Genomic DNA, 26,588 nt, shown 5'->3' on the forward strand with positions numbered 1-26,588 from the left:
TTGTGGGTAAATAATCATTTGAGTCAATTTTACAATAAATATGTTTTTTGAGGGGGTAAAAAAGAGGACTGTGGTGTGTTACCTTCTGGATGCCGTACTCAAAGGCCTTTGACGCCAGGCGCCCGGGGCCCTCCACCGTCTTGCCATCGTCGTTCGGTCCCCAGCTGGCACTGTAGATGTCCACATGGTCTGGGTTGAAGCCAATAGAACTGGCCTCGATGGCGTCCGTCACGATACCGTCCAACATGCGGATCCCTGCAGGGTCAACATGATGAAAATCGTCAGGCAACTAGTTGTTTTTAACTGTAGTTGAAGTGTTTTAAGTCATACTTCGAAAGTAGAGTGGTCTTGTGCCCCCAAATAGATTTTCTCATTTTAATATTATATATGAGCTGCCTCCTCTGTGGCTATGTTTTAGCCCCATTGAGGAACAGATGCCCAATTGTTGCTCAGTCATTTATTTAAGTGGTATTGCGTAATCATCTGCTCAAAAAAGTAGGCCACCACCAGGACATCTTCCAGCTGTTGTCTGGGTCCCACAAACCAGCACGCACAGGGCCGGACTACAGCATTTGGAGCCCCAGAGCACCAACCTCTGGGCCCCCCCATTTTTATATATATATATATATACACTGCTAAAAAAATAAAGGGAACACTTAAACAACACAATGTAACTCCAAGTCAATCACACTTCTGTGAAATCAAACTGTCCACTTAGGAAGCAACACTGATTGACAATACATTTCACATGCTGTTGTGCAAATGGAATAGACAACAGGTGGAAATTACAGGCAATTAGCAAGACACCCCCAATAAAGGAGTGGTTCTGCAGGTGGGGACCACAGACCACTTCTCAGTTCCTATCACTTTTGAATGCTGGCGGTGCTTTCACTCTAGTGGTAGCATGAGACGGAGTCTACAACCCACACAAGTGGCTCAGGTAGTGCAGCTCATCCAGGATGGCACATCAATGCGAGCTGTGGCAATAAGGTTTGCTGTGTCTGTCAGCGTAGTGTCCAGAGCATGGAGGCGCTACCAGGAGACAGGCCAGTACATCAGGAGACGTGGAGGAGGCCGTAGGAGGGCATACATATTGCCATGGTGCAGAAAGAAACATTTGTAGTTTCACAATGCTATTCTACACATTTGTCATGAGGTTAAGAGAAAATGTTGCAGTTTTAAAGCCAATTTCATGCAATTCTACACTTTTTGCTATGGGGCAGAGATAAAATGTAGCAGTTTTAAAGCAAATTTCATGCAATTCTACACATGCTATTTGGATGCCCCTCAACCTCCGGGGCACGTTAGATAATCCGGCACACACACACACACACACACACACACTTGCGTTACATTAGCAACAGTCATAGAAATTGTTTAAATGCAATTCTAAATGCAACAATTGGACAATGGATGAAGATACTCCAAACTTTTAGAATGTTTTAAATCCCTCAGATATTGACTGAATTATAGTACTTAAAAGACTGTTCTGTAATAAATAAATTGAGGCATTTTGGTGGGAGTTCAGGTATTTCATTTATTGTAAAATGTCCCGCAAAATTATTATTATGCAGTCATATATATCTGCTTCCTTTGCATATATACAATGGGTGTATTTGCATACATTAATAAATTAATATAAAGGGATGCAAGTTGCCTGCAACCAGCAAAAACGGGCTCTGTCTAGGCCTACCTGTGCTCACCTGTGCTGTCTAGACTTCCTCATTAATGATTCATTCACTACTGTTGTTGTCATGTTCTCTTGCATACGAGAAGGATAGCCACGCGATTTAAAATCAAAACACTTGGCTCTAGATAACACCTATCTGTACTAGATAACACCTATCTGTACTAAATAACACCTATCTGTACTAGATAACACCTATCTGTACTAGATAAAACCTATCTGTACTAGATAAAACCTATCTGTACATACTGTACTACACATTCTTTGCGAGATTAGACATATCACTATAATCTGAGTGTTCTTTTTCGAAAGTTTATTTCATTTCAGCACATCTCATTTGTAATAATTTCAACTACATTAAATCATGCATTTTTTATCAATTGTACAAAAAAATCTACACACCCCAAAATAAAGCTATCCTTCTCTTTGTTGTGATGTAAGTGTTGAGAAGGCGTGTTAAATCCCGACGAAGCGTTAACATTCTTATAGGTGCAACCATTGAGCCCATTTCAGCCATTACTGGAGTGTTGGACACGTCATTACAACAGTAGTTACATTAACAGGAAAAAACGAATGGCACAAGCAAGAGTGGGAAGGAGTCTCCAGAGTAAAATTCAAGCAATTCATCCAGGCATATTTAAGTGACAAGGGGATTTTGCAGCCCTCAAACACAGAAATAGAAAAAGAGAGATCATCAGGTGGGTGGAGCCTGCACGTTGCTAGTTACATCTCTTACCTCCAACCTTGGAGTTGTACGCCACCCCAACTCCACATTTATTGTTATCTGCCTGCATGGCGATCTCACCGGCACACCTGGTTCCATGCCTGAGTACATACAGAAACAGAACACACACTTACAACTATACATAACTGCTTTTTTTCTTCACAAACTGGCCCACTAACTGACAAAAATTCTCATTTCTAATATTCTGAGTTCTAATTTCATATACATGTCGCAGTGAATTCAGAATAATCAAGTCTGATCTGGAACCTTTGCAAACTGGTTTATAAACTTTAACATTTCAGAAACAGATTGGATCCATCATAAAACCTCTTGAAAGAGTGCCGGTGTCCCTCGATTAGTTTCGATGTGGTTATGTGAGATTCTTCATTTAATTATGTGCTTGCCATAGAAAATATTGATATTGAGGGAGAATCTTGTCAACCAAAAATGGAAGGCCCTTTGGTTTCATGTCGTTTGGCATGCTTATAGGAGACAATAAACAGCCTACTGCTGGAGTCTAAATTATACAGAGTGTAATCAGAGTACATTGACAACAAAAGAGTGCACTAACAGGGGTGGGGAGGGGGGCTGAGTGTGTGTTTGTGTAACCCTCACAGCTGGCATAGAGGGAGTCATCATTTACAGGTATTGTCTGTGAGACAAAGGCCCAGAGAGTGTGTGTGAGAGAGAGAGAGAGAGAGATAGCATTGAACCATTGAGAGGGTTTTAGTAAGGGTTTCTGTGTGCTTTTAACGTTTTCTCTCTTTCCCTCAGATTCCGACGATGTGGCATTTTGTCAGAGGTCAAATGGACTGCTTTGAGTTGCTATGGTTGGATATACAGTGCCTTGCAAAAGTATCCATCCCCCTTGGCGTTTTTCCTATTTTGTTGCATTACAACCTGTAATTTAAATTGATTTTTATTTGGATTTTTAAAATTGACATACACAAAATAGTCCAAATTGGTGAAGTGAAGTGAAATAAATAACTGGTGAGTGCATATTTATTCACCCCCTTTGCTATGAAGCCCCTAAATAAGATCTGGTGCAACCAATTACCTTCAGAAGTCACAAAATTAGTTAAATAAAGTCCACCTGTGTGTCACATGATCTCCCACATGATCTCAGTATATATACACTGCTCAAAAAATAAAGGGAACACTAAAATAACACATCCTAGATCTGAATGAATGAAATAATCTTATTAAATACTTTTTTCTTTGCATAGTTGAATGTGCTGACAACAAAATCACACAAAAATAATCAATGGAAATCCAATTTATCAACCCATGGAAGTCTGGATTTGGAGTCACACTCAAAATTAAAGTGGAAAACCACACTACAGGCTGATCCAACTTTGATGTAATGTCCTTAAAACAAATCAAAATGAGGCTCAGTAGTGTGTGTGGCCTCCACGTGCCTGTATGACCTCCCTACAACGCCTGGGCATGCTCCTGATGAGGTGGCGGATGGTCTCCTGAGGGATCTCCTCCCAGACCTGGACTAAAGCATCCGCCAACTCCTGGACAGTCTGTGGTGCAACGTGGTGTTGGTGGATGGAGCGAGACATGATGTCCCAGATGTGCTCAATTGGATTCAGGTCTGGGGAACGGGTGGGCCAGTCCATAGCATCAATGCCTTCCTCTTGCAGGAACTGCTGACACACTCCAGCCACATGAGGTCTAGCATTGTCTTGCATTAGGAGGAACCCAGGGCCAACCGCACCAGCATATGGTCTCACAAGGGGTCTGAGGATCTCATCTCGGTACCTAATGGCAGTCAAGCTACCTCTGGCGAGCACATGGAGGGCTGTGCGGCCCCCCAAAGAAATGCCACCCCACACCATGACTGACCCACCGCCAAACCGGTCATGCTGGAGGATGTTGCAGGCAGCAGAACATTCTCCACGGCGTCTCCAGACTGTCACGTCTGTCACATGTGCTCAGTGTGAACCAGCTTTCATCTGTGAAGAGCACAGGGCGCCAGTGGCGAATTTGCCAATCTTGGTGTTCTCTGGCAAATGCCAAACGTCCTACACGGTGTTGGGCTGTAAGCACAACCCCCACCTGTGGACGTCGGGCCCTCATACCACCCTCATGGAGTCTGTTTCTGACCGTTTGAGCAGACACATGCACATTTGTGGCCTGCTGGAGGTCATTTTGCAGGGCTCTGGCAGTGCTCCTCCTGCTCCTCCTTGCACAAAGGCGGAGGTAGCGGTCCTGCTGCTGGGTTGTTGCCCTCCTACGGCCTCCTCCACATCTCCTGATGTACTGGCCTGTCTCCTGGTAGTGCCTCCATGCTCTGGACACTACGCTGACAGACACAGCAAACCTTCTTGCCACAGCTCGCATTGATGTGCCATCCTGGATGAGCTGCACTACCTGAGCCACTTGTGTGGGTTGTAGACTCCGTCTCATGCTACCACTAGAGTGAAAGCACCGCCAGCATTCAAAAGTGACCAAAACATCAGCCAGGAAGCATAGGAACTGAGAAGTGGTCTGTGGTTACCACCTACAGAACCACTCCTTTATTGGGGGTGTCTTGCTAATTGCCTATATTTTCCACCTGTTGTCTATTCCATTTGCACAACAGCATGTGAAATGTATTGTGAATCAGTGTTGCTTCCTAAGTGGACAGTTTGATTTCACAGAAGTGTGATTGACTTGGAGTTACATTGTGTTGTTTAAGTGTTCCCTTTATTTTTTTGAGCAGTATATATATCAGATCAGGGTTGGGTTATAAAAAAATATCCCAAACTTTGAACATCCCACGGAGCACCATCAAATCCATTATAAAAAAATGGAAATACTATGGCACCACAACAAACTTGCCAAGAGAAGGCCGCCCACCAAATCTCACAGACTAGGCAAGGAGGGCATTAATAGGAGAGGCAACAAATAGACCAAACATAACCCTGAAGGAGCTGCAATGCAAAGATTGGAGTATCTGTCCATATGACCACTTTAAGTCATACACTCCACAGAGCTGGGTTTTACGGAAGAGTGGCCGGAAAAAAGCCATTGCTTAAAAAAATAAATAAACAAACACATTTGGTGTTTGCCAAAAGGCATGTGGGAGACTCCCCAAACATATGGAAGAAGGTACTCTGATCAGATGAGACTAAAATTGAGCTTTTTGGCCTTCAAGGAAAACGCTATGTCTGGCGCAAACCCAACACCTCTCATCACCCCGAGATTAAATTAATTTTAATTCCATGTTGTAAGGCAACAAATTAGGAAAAGTTCCAAGGGGGTGAATACTTTCGCAAGCGACTGTACGCATAGATATATAACTAATATAATTCTACTATCTGTAATTCTACAACTATGGGATCTACCACAAGCTAATGCTAACAAGCACAATGGGAGATAGACTGGAAAGATTTAGTTGATAGCCTGAGTGTCATTCTGGCACTTCTTTTACTGACTCAAACACTAACCTACAGTACAACATATATGGCTCCCAGGCTATGATCTTATGGGCATGTCCAGTGGGTATAGAAAGTCACCACCCCCTTTCAAAATGTTCACCTTTTGTTGCCTTACAGCCTGAAATTAAAATGTATAAATTATCCAAGTGAATAAAACATTAAAAAACATTAAAATAACCTATTTGGATAAGTGAATCACCCCCCCCCCCCTCCACACACACACAATTGCAATTGCATACTTGCTGAGGCATAACCCACTACCTTCCAGATCACAAATCAAGCTAATTGGCTTCCATCTGTGATCAATTGTACTGATTTTTATTAGGTCAGATTAGAAGCAGTTGTTCATAGAGGACTCCACTGCTTAGTAGTGCAATTCAAAGCAAAGAATCCACTATGGGCGGAAAGATGTACGAGATAAAGTTGTGGAAAGGCACAAGTCAGGGGATGGATATAAAAAGATTTCAAAGGCTTTGTCCCTCGGAGCACAGTTAAGACCATTATTAAGAAGTGTACGGTGTATGGCACCACCCAGACCCTGCATAGATCAGGCCGTCCCTCCAAACTGGATGACCTGGCAAGGAGGAGACTGATCAGAGAGGCTACCAAGAAGCCAATGGCGACTTTGAAGGAGCTTCAGGCCTTTATGGCAAAGACTGGTCAATGTGTGCATGTGACCACAATATCACAAGCGCTCCACAAATCTGGCCTCTATGGGAGGGTGACAAGAAAAAAAACACTCCTCAAAAAAAGCCACATCAAGTCTTGTTCGAGCTTTTCCAAAAAGCACATTGAAGATTCCAAGGCCTCTTCAGCAGGGACTGGAGCACTTGTCAGGATAGAAGGGAAAACGGACAGTGCAAAATACCGACAGATTCTTGAGGAGAACCTGCAGCCCTCTGCCAGGAAGTTGAAAATGGGAAGATGGTTCACGTTTCAACATGACAATGACCCAAAGAACACCGCCAAAGCAACCGTACAGTGGCTGAAGGACAAGAAGGTGAATGTCCTTGAGTGGCTTAGTCAGAGCCCCGACCTAAATCCCATCGAGAATGTGGAATGACTTGAAGAGTGCAGTCCATGAGCGGTCACCACGCAATTTGACTGAGCTTGAACAATTCTGCAAGGAAGAATAGGCAAACATTGCACAGTCTAGGTGTGCAAAGTTAGTAGAGACATATTCAAAGAGACTCATGGCTGTAATTCAAGCAAAAGGTGGTTCCACCAAGTATTAACCCAGGGGGGTGTTCACTTATCCAGATATAGTATTCTACTGTTTTCATTGTAATTTATTTTCAAAGTTTTTTTAGTTTTTATTTGGATATTGTGGGTTACTGTGTGTAAATAAAGCTGAAAAAAGTCTGATTTTATGTGTTTTCATTTCAGGCTGTAAGGCAACAAAAGGTGAACATTTTGAAAGGGGGTGATGACTTTCTATACTCACTGTATGTAGTACAATAAATACTGTATTTTACGTTAAATGTAGAAAAATTGTAAATCTATAAATTCCTTGGGAATATGCGAGAAATCTTTAAAAATATGACTGCTGTAACATCAACAGCTGCATCTGTGTGTGCCAGATATGCCCATTTCCAGCGAGTGTGACCTGTGTGTGTCAGAGTGTTACTGTAAGCCTAGCAGGATAGCTGGCTGCTCCCCTACTTATCTAGTTGTGTAATCGACAGTGAGGATGTTGTAACTGGGAACAGGATTACATGGGTTTTATAGTGGTCACCAGACTGCATGGGACCTGAACAATGAGGAACATGTATTCTCCATTAGTACAGAATGTCATGATCATTTTGATTGGCTACTATGCTATATAGCCCACATAAGTAATAGGCCTACGCACGTAAATCATGAATATACAAGTGAGGACTTGAAAAGAGACAAATGTGTGTGAAAAATGCTACACACTTCTTCAATATGTCACAAAAAAAACATGATAGCAGGCATATCCCTCAAATAAATAGACAATTTACTTGTTCTCATTGGTGGAGTCGTATCTGGGGAAGGGGTCAGGGTCGTTGTCATTGAAATCGTAGCTGGCTGCTGCGTCCTGGAGAAGAAAGAGAGAGAAGGGAAAATCACCATACGCTCCAGAACCCAATCTGTCAACCCACTTAACCCACTTAGTGACCGCACCGAGGACCCACCTACTGTCACTGAGAGGGACTGTAAATTACATGGATGGTTGAACACCAGACAAGAGGACCGTGGAGGAAATTATTTAGGGCTGAAACATTCTTTTTGAGAAAGGGGAATGTCGAACATTTGTCAATATGTCTTCGTCCGAAAGGTTTATTGCTACACGTTTGGAGAAACGGAATAAGACGTGTCAATCTTTTCTGCAGTAAAGCTGAGTGTCTGAACCACACACAATCTTATCCGTACATTTGGAATGCATCTAATTCATTAAAATTCACTTTTCAACGTGGTCTCAGGGCAATTCATAGGATTTCATATGTATATTTGCTCCCGCCATTGAGTATGATATATCATGCTACGTTAGGTTACATTGTGAATGGAATAATGATTGTACCATATCATACGAATTAGCAGGACGTATAACCCTCAAACTCAATTCTGGACCTCGAAGCCAGTTCCACTGCTGTTTTTAATTGTTTCCCTCTAATCAGGGAACATCCACCAGGTGGATGCAATTAATTATCTGGCATAACAGAAAACCAGCAGGCTCCGGACCTCGTAGGGTAAAAGTTGAATACCCTAATGTCTAGTATCACACGTCTATAGTATAGTATTATACGTCTTTCTCTGAGACCAGGTTGCTTGTTTTATTACAGCAACAAAGGAGAATTATGGGGAGAATTTAGGTTGGTGCTTAGAAGAACTAACGACAAAGGTTGGGATAATGAACGTAACATGTTAGAAGAACTAAAACGTCAAAGGTTTGGGGAATTTACATAAAATGCTAGGAGAATTAGGTTAAGGTTAGGAAAAGGTTTAGGGGAAGGGTTACCTAAAATGCTACAGTTGTCCCCTGCGCGACTCGATGCAACCTTTGGATCGCTAGTCGGTTCAAGGTATACGCCCACCCATCCTCCCCGAACCTACCTACCTACTTTTGTTTCTGTCTAAAGTAACTGGACGATTAGTACATATCATAAGTCTTGGCGATGCAGAAAAATATGTATAGTATGTTTCGTATGGCTCTGAGGTCAGGCTGCACTTTTATACCTACACTGCATCAGAATCACTGAAACAAGTCTGCTTTGAGACTTTGAGTGAGGATGGATAAGCGTCTCGCTTGATTAAGTCCCTTTGATTAATCACAGTCGCGCTAATTATAGTCAGAGTCGATTCTATCAGCCTTGTTGTCATACTTCCTCTCTCTCTTTTTCTCTCTCTCTCTCTTTCGCTCTCTCTCTCGCTCTCTCTCTCAATCTACCTCTCTAGAAAGACCCTAGAGCTGTCTCCCAATGCCTTGTGTCTCATAGAGAAAGAACTGTTTGCCTCCAAGCCACCTATACTGTAGTTCCTGTCAACACAACCACTAAAAAATAATCCAGGACCATAATCATTCCACCTGTTATTGATTTCCAGTTCTATAATCTATGCACGCTTACAACCGTCATCGTCACCTATCATATTGCAATTTATTACTGCTTATTAGTGCTTCATGGATGGCTGTGTAAGTGTCACCGATGTTGCTATGGGAACGGTCTCCCTTAGCGATTTCTGTTGCCATGGAAATGTGGACTTACGTAGTTGGGGTAGATGTCGGTGTGGTTCCACTCCAGACCGTCATCCAGCACGGTGATGACCACTCCTTTCCCTGTGATCCCTTTCTTCCACACGGGAATTACATGGAGGTCCAGCTTGGGCAGGGAGGACGACGTCCGAGTGTCTTGCTGGAATGGCCGACACAGGGGAGGAAGAGGAGGAGGAGGAAGAGGAGGAGGAGGAGGAGGAGGAGATGGGAGAGTAGTTTTAGTTATTTGTAATTAAATCATGTATACAGTACATACAGCATTAAAGCATACATTAAGGTCATATAAGCTGGGAGAGAAGGAGAGAGAGCGGTTTTCATGATAATTGTTGAACTATTGAACCCTATTCATAAAGCATATATACAGTGTTCATAGAGTTTATAAGCTCATTGACATACGCATGACATTGGTACTGGATTTACATACAGGAAGTAGCACACCTATACTGAAACTGGGAAAAAAGGCATTTTACCAATTAAGGAATGAGGTACTTCACCTAAATTGCCTCTGTGAAAATCAAGTATTATGAAAAAAATGGAGAAAGGTCAACCTTAGACGGCCTTCTGGCTACACTAGCTCTATCTTCGCTAATGGAGACAGTCATGTCCCACATTGACCTTTAGCAATTTATTATCAATATGTTGCTTTCTTTGTCCTGGCTCTCTTGACCGCTTACGGTAGGCATAAGAAAACCTTGTTATGTAGAGTGTTCACACTAATATTTCAGCCCAGATCTAAATAATTTATATAAGTGGTTCACTGAAGACCGTGCTAAGGTTGCGAATCTTGCGATGTGTAATAAAATGATAATATGTCATGATTATGTGTCATTGTGCAAGGCTATGCCTCTGTCACCTCTGTCACCAATCCTCTATCTAATAATCAGTGGTCCCTTTAATGCATGTAATGAGTGTGCATATGTGTGGGGCGCCCAACTAGTGTTAATTGGCTAATCAGTGGGGAGTAAGAGTACAGCAGTGCCGTGCTAGCATCAGTCCTCCCTGAGGGCAGATGGGATGATTCAGAGCAGGAGACAGGACAAAAAAAGACTAGGAACATTTTGGAGCTGCTCTGCTTCCGCATTATGCACAGACACTGCGGAACGCCACTCTCTCTCTCTCTCTCTCTCTCTCTCTCTCTTTTTTATCCTTTCTCCTTTCTCCCTCTCTCACCCTCTTTTTCGCTTCTCTCTTGCTCCCTCTCTCCCCCGTCTCTCCATCTTCTTGCTCTCTCTTTTGGAGACCCTGTCTTTCTGTTTCTCTCTCTCTCTCTTGCTCCATTTCCTCCCCAATCCTTCTCGCTCTCTCTCACCCGTCTACCCTCTCTCTCTCCTCTTTAGCTCCCCCTTTCTCTGTTTCTCTCTGGCTACCGGAGGAAGTGAAGGGATCGGAGACTGTCTCTGTTTTGAATGATCTTTAAAACCATCCCCCTATTCATCCATCCACAGATGCCACACCATACGTTTCTGCTACGGAGACGGTTGACAAAACAGTGAAATATATGACCATATGATAAAACGTATGAATGTGGCAGCATATCGGAGATATCAGAAATCAAGCTGTGCAGTCCTATTGATGGCTTCTGTAGCTCCTCTGTCTTGGTATCTTATTGGATGACTCATCTATTGACTGGCACATAAACTGTGGTCTCCAAACAGCCCAGCTCGCACGCACAAGCATACATTTAGAATGGACACTTGCGGTAAACAAACACATCGGCATTCACATGCACTTACGTGCACAAACTGAGACCTGAGATCAGCATGCACGCACGCATGATACGCACACACACACAGACGCGCACACACACACACACACACACACACACACACACACACACACACACACAGACACACACACACACACACACACACACACACACACACACACACACACACACACACACACACACACACACACACACACACACACACAGCCCATGACGGAGGGAGGAATCTCAATCTATTATGAGTCACTCCTTTGATTGCTTTATCAGGCAGTCACCCACTCCTGGGACACAAAGATACACTCTCCCTGCACGCAGTCACTATCTCTCCCTCTATCTTTCCTCTCTCCACATCACTCTCTCCATCGCTCCCTCTCTCAATTTTGTCTTTCTCCCTCACTGCCTTCTGCCCTAACTCAGCCTCCCTTCGTTTCTGCTGTCCATCAGTACCTCCATACCTCTGTCCATGTTCTCTTCTTCCTCCCTCCCTCCCTCCATCCCTCTACCTCTCTACGCACTCATTTTCCACTCCTTTCCTCTCACGATCACTCTATACTCTCAGTAACTACGGTCTCATTGCTGCTATCCGTCATTAGCTTTATCTCTCTTCCTCTATCCCTCCTTTTATGTCCTCCCACCCCTCCCTCACATCTCTATTTTCTTGGTTATTACTACTGCTTTCTTTCGATCTTTCTTTCTTTCTTTCTATATATCTACCGATCTATAGTCGAGTAGAGGCCTTCCTAAAGATAAAGCCGTCATAGAAGAAATGAAAGAAAAAAAAACATTGACATTGTCTCGTTGCTTCTTGCCTATTTAATGTCCTTGACTGACAGTCCCTAGGTCCACCCGAGGCCAATCAGAGTGCTGTCACAAGTGAGTGGGCGGGTGCAGGGGTTTGTCAGCCATGGCCGTTTACTGACATACAGTAAATGAGAGCACTTCATGACCAATTCAATTAGGATCATCAGCCCAGATAAGTAAAAAGGGTCCATCTCGATTTATTTTCTTATTTCCTGTAATGAGTGACTCATAACATCAAGTTCAGGGAAAATGGAAGAGCAGATAAAATACACACAATGACGCATGTAAACATACAGACACACGTCCTATCTTTGAAATAACAGGTGTTGACTGGAAAACGAATAAAGACATTTGAAACAATGACTCAATGGCTGTGTCCGAAATATGTCTTGCCTACTACTTACTAAAATGACATACTATGTTTTAATCATACTACTTAGAACATAGGCTCACCCATACTGAGAATGTGTCATCTAATGCGCAATTGCTTTGTTTACCGCCATTTGTTCATTTTGGTATTCAATCCCCTTGTCTGATTATCAGCTGATTATTAGCTAGGCCTGTTGTCAAACACAGGTGGGTCTGAAAAGACAATTATCTTCCTCAGTAGCATGTAGCGAATTCGCACTAGATAAAAAGCCGAAATTAGTACGACATCCTGGCATCTAAACATAAACATACACAATCTTTGACATTTCACATGCTATAAAATGTTATATTTTAGCATACCCAAACGGCTTACTATTTAGGAAGCAATGCTTTTAATAAATGACCAAGTACTTTGAATCAACCGTTACAAACTGCTCTCTCCACTCTCACAATAATTGCTAAAATGTTATTATTGGAAGCTATCGAAACATAACCGATGAAAGAAATCCATCAATCACAAATGACATGGAATAGGAGTCCAATTGGACTACCGTAGGTTAATCCTGAACACAGGACAAAGTGAATGTGCTGTCTGTAATGTATCCGGTAGGGAATACACAGCTGTGTATCCATCCACTGGCTTGGCTTCAATGGGCTTAAATAACCGCTAAATTGGGCCTTAATGCGTGACAGCCTATTCCGTTCCACTGGATTAAGGTTGGAGAAAGTTGATTTCCCTTCCAAACGCCTACCAGGCCAGCATGTTCAATTCGACAAATGGGTCCTTTGCCTGGGATTTTGTACGATTACTAATTAGTTTGCTTATCACAGAGTAAAAACCTATTGTCTCACATTTCTCAAGTTCCCCATACATATTCATGCGTGATCGCTGAAGATATTCGTCTCATCCTCTCTCGCTATGAAACGCATGCGCACGCACACATGCACACACACACACACACACACACACACACACACACAGAGTATTCCTAGCACATATAAAGTTTTCCTTTCATTTTGACAGGTGCTAAATGTGATATAAACTAATCCACAACATATATTCAACCCCCTAATACAAGACCTGCAAGCTCATCACTAAACAATATGTATGACTGTACATCCAAAAGGGTTGTGAAGGCAAAGTCTCCGCTCTGTGACACACTCAGCATTGGGGAGCTGTCCATCCCTGCCAGCGCTGAATCTCAGAAGGCTCTGGGATTGTGTTAGCCTGGTCCCAGATCTGTTTGTGCTATCTTGCCAATACCTAATGACTATGACAATTAGGAATTGGCAAGACAGCACAAACAGATCTGGGACCAGGCTAGGATTGTGTTTGTGAATCAGGCCAAACAGAAGGCCGCAAAAGACACCAGCTGGATCTGAACTGATGGTCGGGTCAGAAAACACATTTTCTGCAGTTAATGTAGGACTTCAATTCTGGCACCAGCTATTGGCCACCATGAGAACCAAATAACCATAATTAACATAAACACCCAACCTAGTGTTAGAAAACACATTTTTGATTGCTGTGTATGTAGGGTTTGAATTCTAACATTGTGGCATCAGCTATTAGCCACCATGACAACCAAAATAACCAAAACACCACATGGACCACCAGACAACCAAAAACAACCTTAATAGACCAATCTTAATAACCTCTCTAGGGTAGGGGGCACTATTTTCACCTCAGGATGAAAAGCATGCCCAAAGCCTGTTACTCAGGCCCAGAAGCTAGGATATGCATTTAATTGGTCGATTTTGATAGAAAACACTCTAAAGTTTCCAAAACGGTTAAAATAATGTCTGTGAGTATAAAAGAACTGATATGGCAGGCGAAAACCTGAGAAAAATCCATCCAGGAAGTGGGATTTTTTTATGTTTGTAGTTTTATATTGAATGCCTATACAATATCCCATGACTTGGGACTCAAATTGCACTTCCTATGGCTTCCACTAGATGTCAACAGTCTTTAGAAATTGTTTCAGGCTTGTATTCTGAAAAATGAGGGAGTAAGACCACTCTGAGTGAGTGGACCCTGGGAAGTCCCCAGACCTGTTTTCTGCGCACGACCGAGAGCACGCCTTTCTTGTTTTTCTTTTATATTGACGAAGCTATTGTCCGGTTGAAATATTATTGATTATTATGACTAAAAACAACCTGAGGATTGTTTATAAACATCGTTTGACATGTTTCTACGAACTTTACTGATACTATTTGGAATTTTCGTCTGCCTGTTGTGACTGCCTTTGAGCCATTGGATTAGTGAACAAAACGCGCCAACAAAACGGAGGTTTTTGGATATGAAGAGGGACTTTATCGAACAAAACAAACATTTGTTGTGTAATTGGGAGTCTTGTGAGTGCAACCATTTACATTTTAGTCATTTAGCAGACGCTCTTATCCAGAGCGACTTACAGTAGTGAATGCATACATTTTATGCATTTTTTTTTATTTTTTTTTGTACTGGCCCCCCATTTGAAGATAATGAAAGGTAAGTGATTAATTTTATTGCTATTTCTGACTTTTGTGACTAATCTACTTGGCTGGTAACTGTATGTAATGTTTTGTATGCTGGGTGCTGTCCTCAGATAATCGTATGGTATGCTTTCGCCGTAAAGCCTTTTTGAAATCTGACACAGCGGTTGGATTAACAAGAAGTTAAGCTTTATTTTGATGTATAACACATATATTTTCAAGAATGTTAAATATTTGAATTGAGTATTTTTGTATTTCGAGCTCTGCAATTTCACTGGATGTTGGCCAGGTGGGACGCTACCGTCCCACGTACCCTAGAGAGGTTTTAATATGCAAACTGATATGTCACCAACTGGGTATGACTTAGCCTATGAGAGAGATAAGGGAATGTGTGGCTCTTCAGGACATACCAGGTACCACTGCTGGTTCCACATGGGGTCATCGAACAGCTTGTCCACTGGACAGTCCCGGCATGATCCCAGCGACGCCCGCTTACTGCGCTGCTTCTCATACTGTTGCTCCGCCCACGATACCTAGACACCCAACGAGATGAGAGAATCAATCAAAATTTTTATAAGGGGTGGGGCAGTCCCATTCATTTCATATTTATTGAGCTTCATTAAAGCAATAGTACAGTTGGAGAAATGGGAAGATAGAGGGGAGGTGGACAAAAAAGTCGCCTGGTCTCAGATCTGTTTGTGCTTTTGGCTGCTCCATTGACATTGTCAAGTCAAGGCATTGTCGTTGGCATGACAATCCCATAAGTAGTTGACAAGATAGCAGAAACAGACTGGCACCCAGGCTAGAGTCAAAGGGCAGTGGGCTGGATTCAAACATATGCCGACTCTGGCATACTTGCGTGCCGGGTTCTGCAGCTATAACCGCTGGACCACACAGGCCAAAAAATCTGTCAATTACTTATGTTTATACTGTAATTTTGTTTACGTTGCTAATGCACAGGCACAAGTGTTTTGGTCAAAAGTAGAGCACTAAATAGGAAATAGGGTACCATTTCAAACGCAGCCACAGACAATGTTACAGATATAGGATTGTTTACCCGATCATCCTCAGACAGGCGTTTGGTGATGTGATCGGCACTTCGTTTCGTCCTGCTAGGATGAGTCTGGTGTTTGAACAAGTAATGGTTTTCTAGCGTCCCAATCTGCAGACGAGGAGAGGGGTGGGTTATTGCATATTTCACAGCAGTGGTGTAACACAACGAACCTTTTCCTGTCAATCCCCTAACATAGGACTGCATGTAATTATTAATGCAATCATTTTTAATTATAGAAGAGAATCGAAGAATAGAACCTTATTGTCCATCCGGGATGGACATTTTCCTTCGGCATCACCATACAAGCGCCTTGCGTCATATTATACCAGTCAGGACATCTCACTTTGAATGTCTTGAACAGCTTGTTAAATCAATAGGCTACCTTAGATCGTTCTCAAACATCGGTAGATGTTGATATTATATTATTATATTTATGTGACTGGAAGCAGATACCACAATAGCCGTGCCAGTTTCCTTGGTACTTATACAGTCAGGTCCCATATTATTAGCACCCTTGATAAGATGGGCAAAAAAGACTGTATAAAATAAATAATGAAAATTTGGCTAAAATGTCCTGGTACTTGGTAGAGTTCATGATTCCGGTGACCGTAACAAGGGCACCAGGACCAGTGGAGGCAAAATAGACCCATAACATCAAAGATCCACCACCATATTTTACAGTAGGTATGATGTACTTTTCTGCATGAGCTTATGTTTTCTGGTAAGCTGGACTTTTCTAAATGGCATTGGTACTTGGCTTGGCATGATGAACTTTACCAAGCACCCAGCAGCTGCATCACACAAAAATCTGGTTGCTTCTGCAAGGAGGCTGAAACTTGGCCACAAGTAGATCTTCCAGTAAGAAAATAACCCCAAACGCACATTAAAATCCACAAAGAAATGGTTAATTGATCACAACATTTTGCAATGACCATCTCAGTCTCTGGACTTGAACCCCATTGAAAACCTGTGGTTTGAATTGAAGAGGGCAGTCCAGAAGGGCAGAATAAGGATATCAAGGATCTGGCAAGATTCTGTATGGAGGAATGGTCTAAGATCCCTCCCAATGTGTTCTCCAATCTCATAAAACTTTTTAGAAAAAGGCTCAGTGTTGTTATCCTCATAAGGGTGGCAGGTAGCCTAGTGGTTAGACTGTTGGGCCAGTAACCAAAAGGTTGCTGGATTGAATCCATGTGCTGATAAGGTGAAAGTCTGTTGTTCTGCCCCTGAACAATGCAGTTAACCCACTGTTTCCCAGCAGGCTTTCATTGTAAATCAGAAGTTGTATGTAACTGACTTGTCTAGTTAAATAAATGTTTTTTAAAAAAGGGGAGGGTGCTGGAGGTTTGAAAGTAAGGTTGTCAATGATTCTCACCCCTATATTTTGGAGATTTGTTTTATAACTTGATCAAATCTCTTTCTCTGAGCAATTATACAATAATATAATTTTCACTTTTTTTATAGCTCAGTATTTGTATTATTTATTTTATAGTCATTTTTGCTCATCTTTATAAAGGGTGCAAATGATATCGGACCTGACTGTATTTACAGCAGGCTTTGTTCAGCCATTTCCTCAGAAAGCAAGGTTAACACAGCTTAAATAAATCTAGTTAGAAACAAAAGTATATGCCGAACACACAAAGAAAAGAAGACACCTGTACCATGTCAGATATAGAGTTGAAATGTACCACATTTTGAGTTTGCATCCCAATATTAGACTTTATGTACATCACAGTAGACTGAAATATAACAAAACCGTTTGACATAGAAACACCAGATTTTCTTTGTTAAAAAAAATGTTTATTCATTATGAAATTATAAAACATATGAAAAACATTCCACCCATGAGGCCACTAGAGGGTGCATTGGTCAAGGGGGAAAATAAAATAAAACAGAAATTGCATAAATTATTTAGGCATAACCTATATGTTATTCTGAGCCACAGTTCAGGCCTATTATATTGATAATGCCGATATGGCCTCATACCCATCCCCCTGACCGAATGGAAACACAGGTTGTTGACCTGTGTAGTCAGAGAGCTAGGTTCCTCTGAGTGGACTATAGAGAGCTCATCAGGGGGTGTATAGGCCTAATGTTTTGGACAAGGTAGACACTGAATTACAACATTGGCGATAGACTTATTTACAGAAGGGGGCTATTGTATACAGTACAAAATTAACTTGTTCAAAAGAACAAGTCTTAAAATATGGATTGGATCACCATATTTTGCCCAAATACACTGATAGTCTAAATTATTTGTTTTTGATTGATGATATCAATTTACTTCATATAAAGTAACAGTGATACCGAATACACTGATGATAAAAAAAGACAATAATGGAAATTTCATAGGTTACACAATTGAATTTCCCTGCTCACTCTGACCAGAATAATGAAGATGATTGACAGAATACACCAATCACTATAGTTGTCGTGTTTTCATCTTGGCTGAAGCAGAAGTTCAGTAAGGATGCTGTACAGGCTACATCATCAGCAACAAGGCTGCCGCGGCGCCCTCCATCAGCTTTGTATTAATACAACCAACTGAATAATTTATAAAACAAAGCTGAATAGGCTACTGAGACCAAGACATGGATATTCCCTGAGCCAAATTTAGCATATTAATTATATAGCGTAAAGAGAGAAGTACACAGTTCCAATACTACTCGAGGATTAACGTGTTCTCTGGGCGTTGCTGAGGCGCTAACATACCTGGCGGACTAGTCGGTAGTCCAGGTCTTTGGCGATGGACCTGGCGGCGTCCGGTCCTCCAGGAATCTCCACCGCCCATTCGTTGAGGTACTGTCTGTCCCCGAATGAAGCATCCACGGAACGAGCGATGGAGAACAGAACCACAAAAGCACACCACATTACCGTTGTTGGGCGACATCTCATGTCCATCTTAGAGAAAATACGACTAGATTGATGCTCTTAGAAAGCATATAAGACAATTCAAAACGAAAATGTAAGTGATATTAAATAAATAAATTTCTGTTGGTTCCCCTTGGTTCGTGTCTTTTTTCCTTCAAAGTGCTGGGTGAGAATGAGAGGACCTGTCACGGCGTTATTGCCTTATTGAACCATCAAGGAAAGCAAGCGGAGAGTAAACCCTGGAAGGGGACGAGAATGTTTACACGTCAAATTACGAAGGGTCTCTGACGTCAACGAGTCTATACCTGGGATAGGGTCTACGCTCGAGTCCCGAGAGAGACAGGCGGGGAGAAGGAGCATCAGAGGGAAAAGTTACATCTAAAAATATCCCTCGATTTTTTTATTCAAGTTTGCAGGAGTATAAGAATTAATACTAGGTTACTATAACATGTATGTGCAACAAACATGTCTGTGCAGAGCCTAACCATAGACTACGTCAGCCAAGTAGACGATCATCTGAAGCACGCCCAAACTTAATGATTATGTTATTATTGCGTTATCTCTATGATTTGTTGTTGTTATTGTGCAAGGAAAATGCAAGAGCAAGAATAGGCTAATATAGGCACTATAGTCTTTTAGCATTGCAGTATACTGTGTGGGTCTTTGAGATGTGTAGGATTATAGCACGACTTAATTTCAATACCTCAGATTGAAGATTGTCTTCAATTGTATCTGTTACATGCCCCCAGCAGGAGAGCTCACTGTGGTGACGCATTTATGCAGCGCACGTCACGGGAGTGTAGACGCTTTTTCAGCACCACCGCATTGGACAGCTCTTTGGGTGAGGACAAGGTGAAAGCAAGCAAGTGGTTTCAGATGGGCAAATCATTCTCGGTGAAAAACATGGATGATTGAAATAGATATTTACTGTGTGCTTTGAATTTAGGTCATATATTATAATCTTAATACAGTCAGTATACAACACTTTAAGAACACCTGCTCTTTCATGACAGACTGACCAGGTGAATCCAGGTGAAAGCTATGATCCGTTACTGATGTCACTTGTTAAATCCATTACAATCAGTGTAGATGAAGGGGATGATACAGCTTAAAGAAGGATTTTTAAGCCTTGAGACAACTGAGACATGGATTGCGGATTGTGTATACTCGGTGTATAACAGCCTGTATAATAGGGCATAGGGTTTAAAGGACATACAACCTAATACTAGGCCTATGTTTATGATACTGAATGATAATGATTTTTTGGGGGGGCACATGCCTATTACATAGCCGAGACTTATGATAAGAATAGGCTAACGAAGTAGCCTAAGTAGTCTGTTAGTATTTTGTAGACCAAGTAGTCTATTAGTATTTTGTAGACTAAGTAGTGTATGTTATTTGGAATTTGACTGTAGGGTGTCAGAAAATATAATTAAAAGTTTACCCTATTCGCCTATGGCAAAGATACTATATGTTTCCCCTTTCATCTGTGTCTGGTATTAACTAGTTACTGGCTAGCTAGGTGTTTCAGACAGCATGGAACAAAAGGGGGGAAGGGTTATTGAAAACTCTGACACAGTTGTCAAGTCAACACATCTGTCAGTGCTGCTGTGAAGAGATGCCAAACGAGAGATCTATATGAAAAAAATATATATCATTGATGCAATTTCAATGTTTGAGTTGCTTCATGTATCACCAAATTAACTTGAGATGATTTTACTGCAACACTGCTCACTGCATATCCAAGTTGCTTGGCAGAGGCATTTCACAGAGCTGTCAGTCAAGGCAAGCTCATGAATATAAGCTCCCCGCCCACTCAGCCTGTCTTTTCAAACTTCTTGGTAGTTAGCCATGAGAGAAAAAGTACTTTTCAGAATGACTGTTCAGGACCTTTAAGGGCTCAAATACTCATGAATAGGCATAACCTAAACCACCTACACTAATGTCACAATGCATCATCCAGCCACAATGGCAAAAATTGGTTTAATTGAAATCCGGCCCACTTATAATATGCTCTCACACATAATTAATGCTAATGCCATCCCATTAAAGCAAGGAGTGTGTTGTGTGCTTTGACAGCCTGGTCTCATAGACTAGACGTAACATAGTAAATGTAAATTGGTATGATATGTTACATAAGACAGAATGTTACTTACACAAAATATATATATAACGTGAACATCTAGCAACTTAAACGGTGCATGTTCAAATCTCATCACAGACAACTTTAGCATTTTAGCTAATTAGCAACTTTGCTAGTACTTACCAGTTTTTAGCTACTTTGCTAACCCTTCCCGTAACCATAACATTACCCTTTAACCTAACTCCTAACCCTAACCTTAACCATAACCTTAATCCCTAACCCCTAGCTAATGTTAGCCACCTAGTTAATGTTAGCAACAATAAATTTGAATTTGTAACATTTCATACGTTTTGAAAATTCATAACATACATAAATTACAATCCGTAACATATCGCATGAATTGCAATGCTTAACTTAAATGTCATACACATTTTAATTTGAAACAAATCATATGAAATGGATGATGGACATCCACAAATTAATACATACCATACGAAACGTAACATATCATTCTAATTGGAATGTTCTGGATTTACATTTACTATGTTACATCTACCCCTGAGTCCTGGTTGGCTTTAATGACCATAGCGACAAACCCACTTGGTTGTATTAAAACTAAGTGTCCTTTTTGATGTTGTGTTTCCCTTCTTTGACATGCAATTGTCCGTTTGAGAAGAGTTATCTTGCCTTCTCGAGCAGCTAAATCAATTGACCCATCGGTAAGCCCCGTCCCGGAATTTTGGGCAACCAACCACAGCACTCCAATGGATAGCAACTGTCGAGTGAGACATATTGCTCGGACAAGCTCACATTTGAAACGCATGAAAGCCAGTGAGGGCAGTGGGAACAGAACAGCAGCCTCTGGTAAGATACAGGGCGGGGGCCTTTGCATTTATGTAAACAACAGTTGGTGCATGATATCTAAGGAAGTCTCAAAGTTTTGCTTGCCTGAGATGGAGTGTCTTATGACAAGCTGCAGACCTTACTATTTACCCAGAGAGTTTTCATCCGTTTTTTTCGTAGCTGTCTATATACCAACACAGAGCGAGGTTGAAACTAAAATTGCACTAAATGAGCTGTATTCTGCCATAAGCAAACAGGAAAACGCTCATCCAGAGGTGATGTTCCTAGTGGCCAGTGACTTTAATGCAGGGAAACTTAAATCAGTTTTACCGAATTTCTATCAACATGTTAAATGTGCAACCAGAGGTAAAAAAATTCTAGACCACCTTTACACCACACACAGAGACGCGTACAAAGCTCTCCCTCGCCCCCATTTGGCAAATCTGACCATAACTCTATCCTCCTGATTCCTGCTTACAAGCAAAAATTAAAGCAGGAAGCACCAGTCAGATGAAGCAGATGCTAAACTACATGACTGTTTTGCTATCACAGACTGGAAAATGTTCCGGGATTCTTCCGATGGCATTGAGGAGTTCACCACATCAGTCACTGGCTTTATCAATAAGTGCATCGAGAACGTCGTCCCCACAGTGACTGTACATACATACCCCAACCAGAAGCCATGGATTACAGGCAACATTTGCACTCAGCTAAAGAGTAGAGCTGCCGCTTTCAAGGAGCGGGACTTCAAGAGAGCCATCATAAAGGCAAAGCATCAATACAGGACTAAGATCGAATCGTACTACACCGGCTCTGACACTAGTCGGTTGTGGCAGGGCTTGCAAACTGTTACAGACTACAAGGAGAAGCACAGCCGAGAGCTGCCCAGTGACACGAGCCTACCAGATGAGCTAAATAACTTCTATGCTCGCTTCGAGGCAAGTAACACTGAAACATGCATGAGAGCATCAACTGTTCCGGATGACTGTGTGATCACGCTCTCCGCAGCCGATGTAAGACCTTTAAACAGGTCAACATTCACAATGCCGCTGGGCCAGATGGATTACCAGGATGTGTACTACGAGCATGCGCTGACCAACTGGCAAGTGTCTTCACTGAACTCCTGTGAAGACACTTGCCACTGTTTCAAGCAGACCAGCATAGTCCCTATGCCCAAGATCACTAAGGTAACCTGTCTAAATGACTACCGACCCGTAGCACTTACGTCTGTAGCCATGAAATGCTTTGAAAGGCTGGTCATGGCTCACATCAACACCATTATCCCAGAAACCCTAGACCCACTCCAATTTGCATATCGCACCAACAGATCCAGAGATAATGCAATCTCGATTGCACTCCACACTGCCCTTTCCCACCTGGACAAAAGGAACACCTATGTGAGAATGCTATTCATTGACTACAGCTCAGCGTTCAACACCATAGTGCCCTCAAAACTCATCACTAAGCTAAGGATCCTGGGACTAAACAGCTCCGTCTGCAACTGGATCCTAGACTTCCTGACAGGCCGCCCCCTGGTGGTAAGGGTAGGTAACAACACATCCGCCACACTGATCCTCAACACGGGGGCCCCTCAGGGGTGCATGCTCAGTTCCCTCCTGTACTCCCTGTTCACTCATGACTGCACGGCAAGGCACAACTCTAACACCATCATTAAGTTTGCTGATGACACAACAGTGGTAGGCCTGATCACCGACAACAATGAGACAGTCTATAGGGAGGAGGTCAGAGACCTAACCACGTGGTGCAAGGACAACAACCTCTCCCTCAACATGATCAAGACAAAGGAGTTGATTGTGGACTACAGGAAAAAGAGGACCGAGCATGCCCCATTCTCATCGACGGGGCTGTAGTGGAGCAGGTTGAGAGCGTCAAGTTCCTTGGCGTCCACATCAACAACAAACTAACATGGTCCAAGCACACCAAGACAGTCGTGAAGAGGGCACGACAAAACTTATTCCCCCTCAGTAGACTGAAAAGATTTGGCATGAGTCCTCAGATCCTCAAAAGATTTTACAGCTGCATCATCGAGAGCATCTTGACGGGTTGCATCACTGCCTGGTATGGCAACTGCTCGGCCTCCGACCGCAAGGCACTACAGAGGGTAGTGTGTACGGCCCAGTACATCACCGGGGCCAAGCTTCCTGCCATCCAGGACCTCTATACCAGGCGGTGTCAGAGGAAGGCCCTAAATATTGTCAAAGACTCCAGCCACCCTAGTCATAGACTGTTCTTTCTGCTACCGCACGGCAAGTGGTACCGGAGCACCAAGTCTAGGTCCAAGAGGCTTCTAAACAGCTTCTACTCCCAAGCCATAAGACTCCTGAACAGCTAATCAAATGGCTACCCAGACTATTTGCACCCCCCACGCTGCTACTACTCTCTGTTATTATCTATGCATAGCCCCTTTAACAACCCTACCTGCATGTACATAATTATCTCATTTACCTCGACACTGGTGCCCCCACACATTGACACATTGACTCGGTATCGGTACCCCTGTATATAGCCCCACTATTGTTATTTACTGCTGTTCTTTAATTATTTGTTTTTCTTATCTCTTAATTTTTTTAATTTATATTTTTTAGACATTTTCTTAAAATTGCATCATTGGTTAAGGGCTTGTAAGTAAGCATTTCACTGTAAGGTCTACACCTGCTGTATTCGGCGCATGTGACAAATACATTTTTATTTGAAAATGTAAACATTTTCTTTGATGTTTTATTGTTTATTTGGCTAAATAATTGAACAGTGCACCAGGGGTACTTGCCACTGCGATTCCTGAAATGCAGAGCCTGTTTATTTTTCCAATCGGAAATTATAATTTTCTTACATTGTTTGCTAGCTCAACTGGTTAGCTATATGATGTATAAATACACAAGATGACTGATAGGGGCACTGTGTTGAATCCAATGTGCCTAGATCTTAGTACTCACCCAAAGTTGAAAAAAATATTGGTGAAGCTATAGAAATGTCTACATTTGTTTTTGCCACATTTATACTATTACAGACACCTGCATGCATACTTTTACATTATGTGAGCTAAACATAAAAAAATGATCAAATATACACTACCGGTCAAAAGTTTTAGAACACCTGCTCATTCTATCTGGTTTGAAGTTAAGACCCAGACGCAGACTGGGTGTGGTGTCCTACCTGGTGCATCCTACCTGGAAACAGGAGACAACGGGAAGGTAGACATGGGTTTAACTCTGGACACATGAAAGGTGCGATGTATACGAAGGGTGCGGGGCAACAGGAGATGAACAGCAGAGGGGCTAATCATTTTGGAGATGGGAAATGGGCCGATAAACCGGGGTAAGATTGCGGGATTCCACCTGGAGAGGCAGAACCCAGGTGGATAGTCATACCTTCTGCCCGAGACGATACCGGGGAGCCGGGATCCAATGGCAATCCGCTTGTCATCGATACCTGGAGGTGGTCTTGAGGAGGGCCGACCGGGCTCTCCTCCAGGTACGACGACAGTGGCCGACAAATGTCTGGGCAGAAGGTATGCCGACCTCTTCCTCCTGCTTGGGGAAGAGCGGGGGCTGATACCCCAGGGAACGAGGTGGGAAGGATGGTTTCGGGCTCCGGGGGTGGTAACTGTGGGGCTAAAGCGGCGGGACAGTGCATCCGGCTTAACATTCTTGGATCCCGGCCGGTACGAGAGGGAGAAGTTGAACCATGTGAACAGCAGGGCCAATCTGGCTTGCCTGGAGTTGAGGCACTTGATGATGCGGAGATACTCCAGGTTCTTGTGGTCAGTCCACATGATGAACAGATGTTCTGTCCCCTCCAGCTAGTGCCTCATTCCTCCAACTCCATCTTCACCGCGAGAAGCTCATGATTCCCCACATCATAGTTATTTTCCATGGCGGTGAGGCGATGGGAGAAGAAGGCGCAGGGATGTACAGTACCTTGAAAAAAAGATAGGGGCGTGGATCAGAAAACCAGTCAGTATCTGGTGTGACCACCATTTGCCTATTGCAGCGTGACACATCTCTTTCGCATAGAGTTGATCAGGCTGTTGATTGAAGTCTGTGGAATGTTGTCGCACTCCTCTTCAATGACTGTGCGAAGTTGCTGGATATTGTCGGGAACTGGAACACACTGTCGTACACGTTGATCCAGAGCATCCCAAACATGCTCAATGGGTGACGTGTCTGGTGAGCATGCAGGCCATGGAAGAACTGGGACATTTTCAGCTTCCAGGAATTGTGTACAGATCCTTGGGACATGGGGACGTGCATTATCATGTTGAAACATAAGGTGATGGCGGCAGATGAATGGCATGACAATGGGCCTCAGGACCTCGTCAAGGTATCTCTATGCAGTCAAACTTTCTTTGATAAAATGCAATTGTATTCATTGTCTGTAGCTTTTGCCTGCTGTACCCTACCGCCAACATGGGGCACTCTGTTCACAATGCTAACATCAGCAAACCGCTCACCCACACGACTCCATACATATGGTCTGCGGTTGTGAGGCCGGTTGGATGTACTGCCAAATTCTCTTAAACGATGTTGGAGCTACATTTGCCCAGTACAGCTGAAATCGGGATTCATTCGTGAAGAGCACACTTCTCCAGCGTGCCAGTGGCCAGCGAAGGTGAACATTTGCCGACTGAAGTCAGTTACGATGCTGAACTGCAGTCAGGTCAAGACACTGGTGAGGACGACGAGCATGCAGATGAGATTCCCTGAGACTTTTTCTGACAGTTTGTGCAGAAATCTTTTGGTTGTGCAAACCCACAGTTTCATCAGCTGTCCGGGT

General features: G+C 42.7%; 1 protein-coding gene across 1 annotated transcript in view; it reads right to left on the reverse strand.

Annotated features, from left to right (window-relative positions):
• Nucleotides 1–19,152, reverse strand: part of LOC115208259 (neuroendocrine convertase 1) — a 31,846-nt gene extending 12,694 nt beyond the window's left edge. The window contains exons 1-7 of the mRNA XM_029776170.1: nucleotides 18,710–19,152; nucleotides 16,001–16,105; nucleotides 15,354–15,476; nucleotides 9,565–9,711; nucleotides 7,822–7,898; nucleotides 2,424–2,512; nucleotides 83–255 (exon numbers count right to left, since the gene is read on the reverse strand). Coding sequence (XP_029632030.1) covers nucleotides 83–255; nucleotides 2,424–2,512; nucleotides 7,822–7,898; nucleotides 9,565–9,711; nucleotides 15,354–15,476; nucleotides 16,001–16,105; nucleotides 18,710–18,898 — 903 coding nt within the window. The 5' untranslated portion in view covers nucleotides 18,899–19,152. The remainder of the gene's footprint in view (nucleotides 1–82; nucleotides 256–2,423; nucleotides 2,513–7,821; nucleotides 7,899–9,564; nucleotides 9,712–15,353; nucleotides 15,477–16,000; nucleotides 16,106–18,709) is intronic.
• Between the last annotated feature and the right edge of the window lie 7,436 nt (nucleotides 19,153–26,588).

The sequence above is a fragment of the Salmo trutta genome, chromosome 14 (assembly GCF_901001165.1).
Source record: "Salmo trutta chromosome 14, fSalTru1.1, whole genome shotgun sequence".
NCBI lineage: Eukaryota > Metazoa > Chordata > Actinopteri > Salmoniformes > Salmonidae > Salmo > Salmo trutta.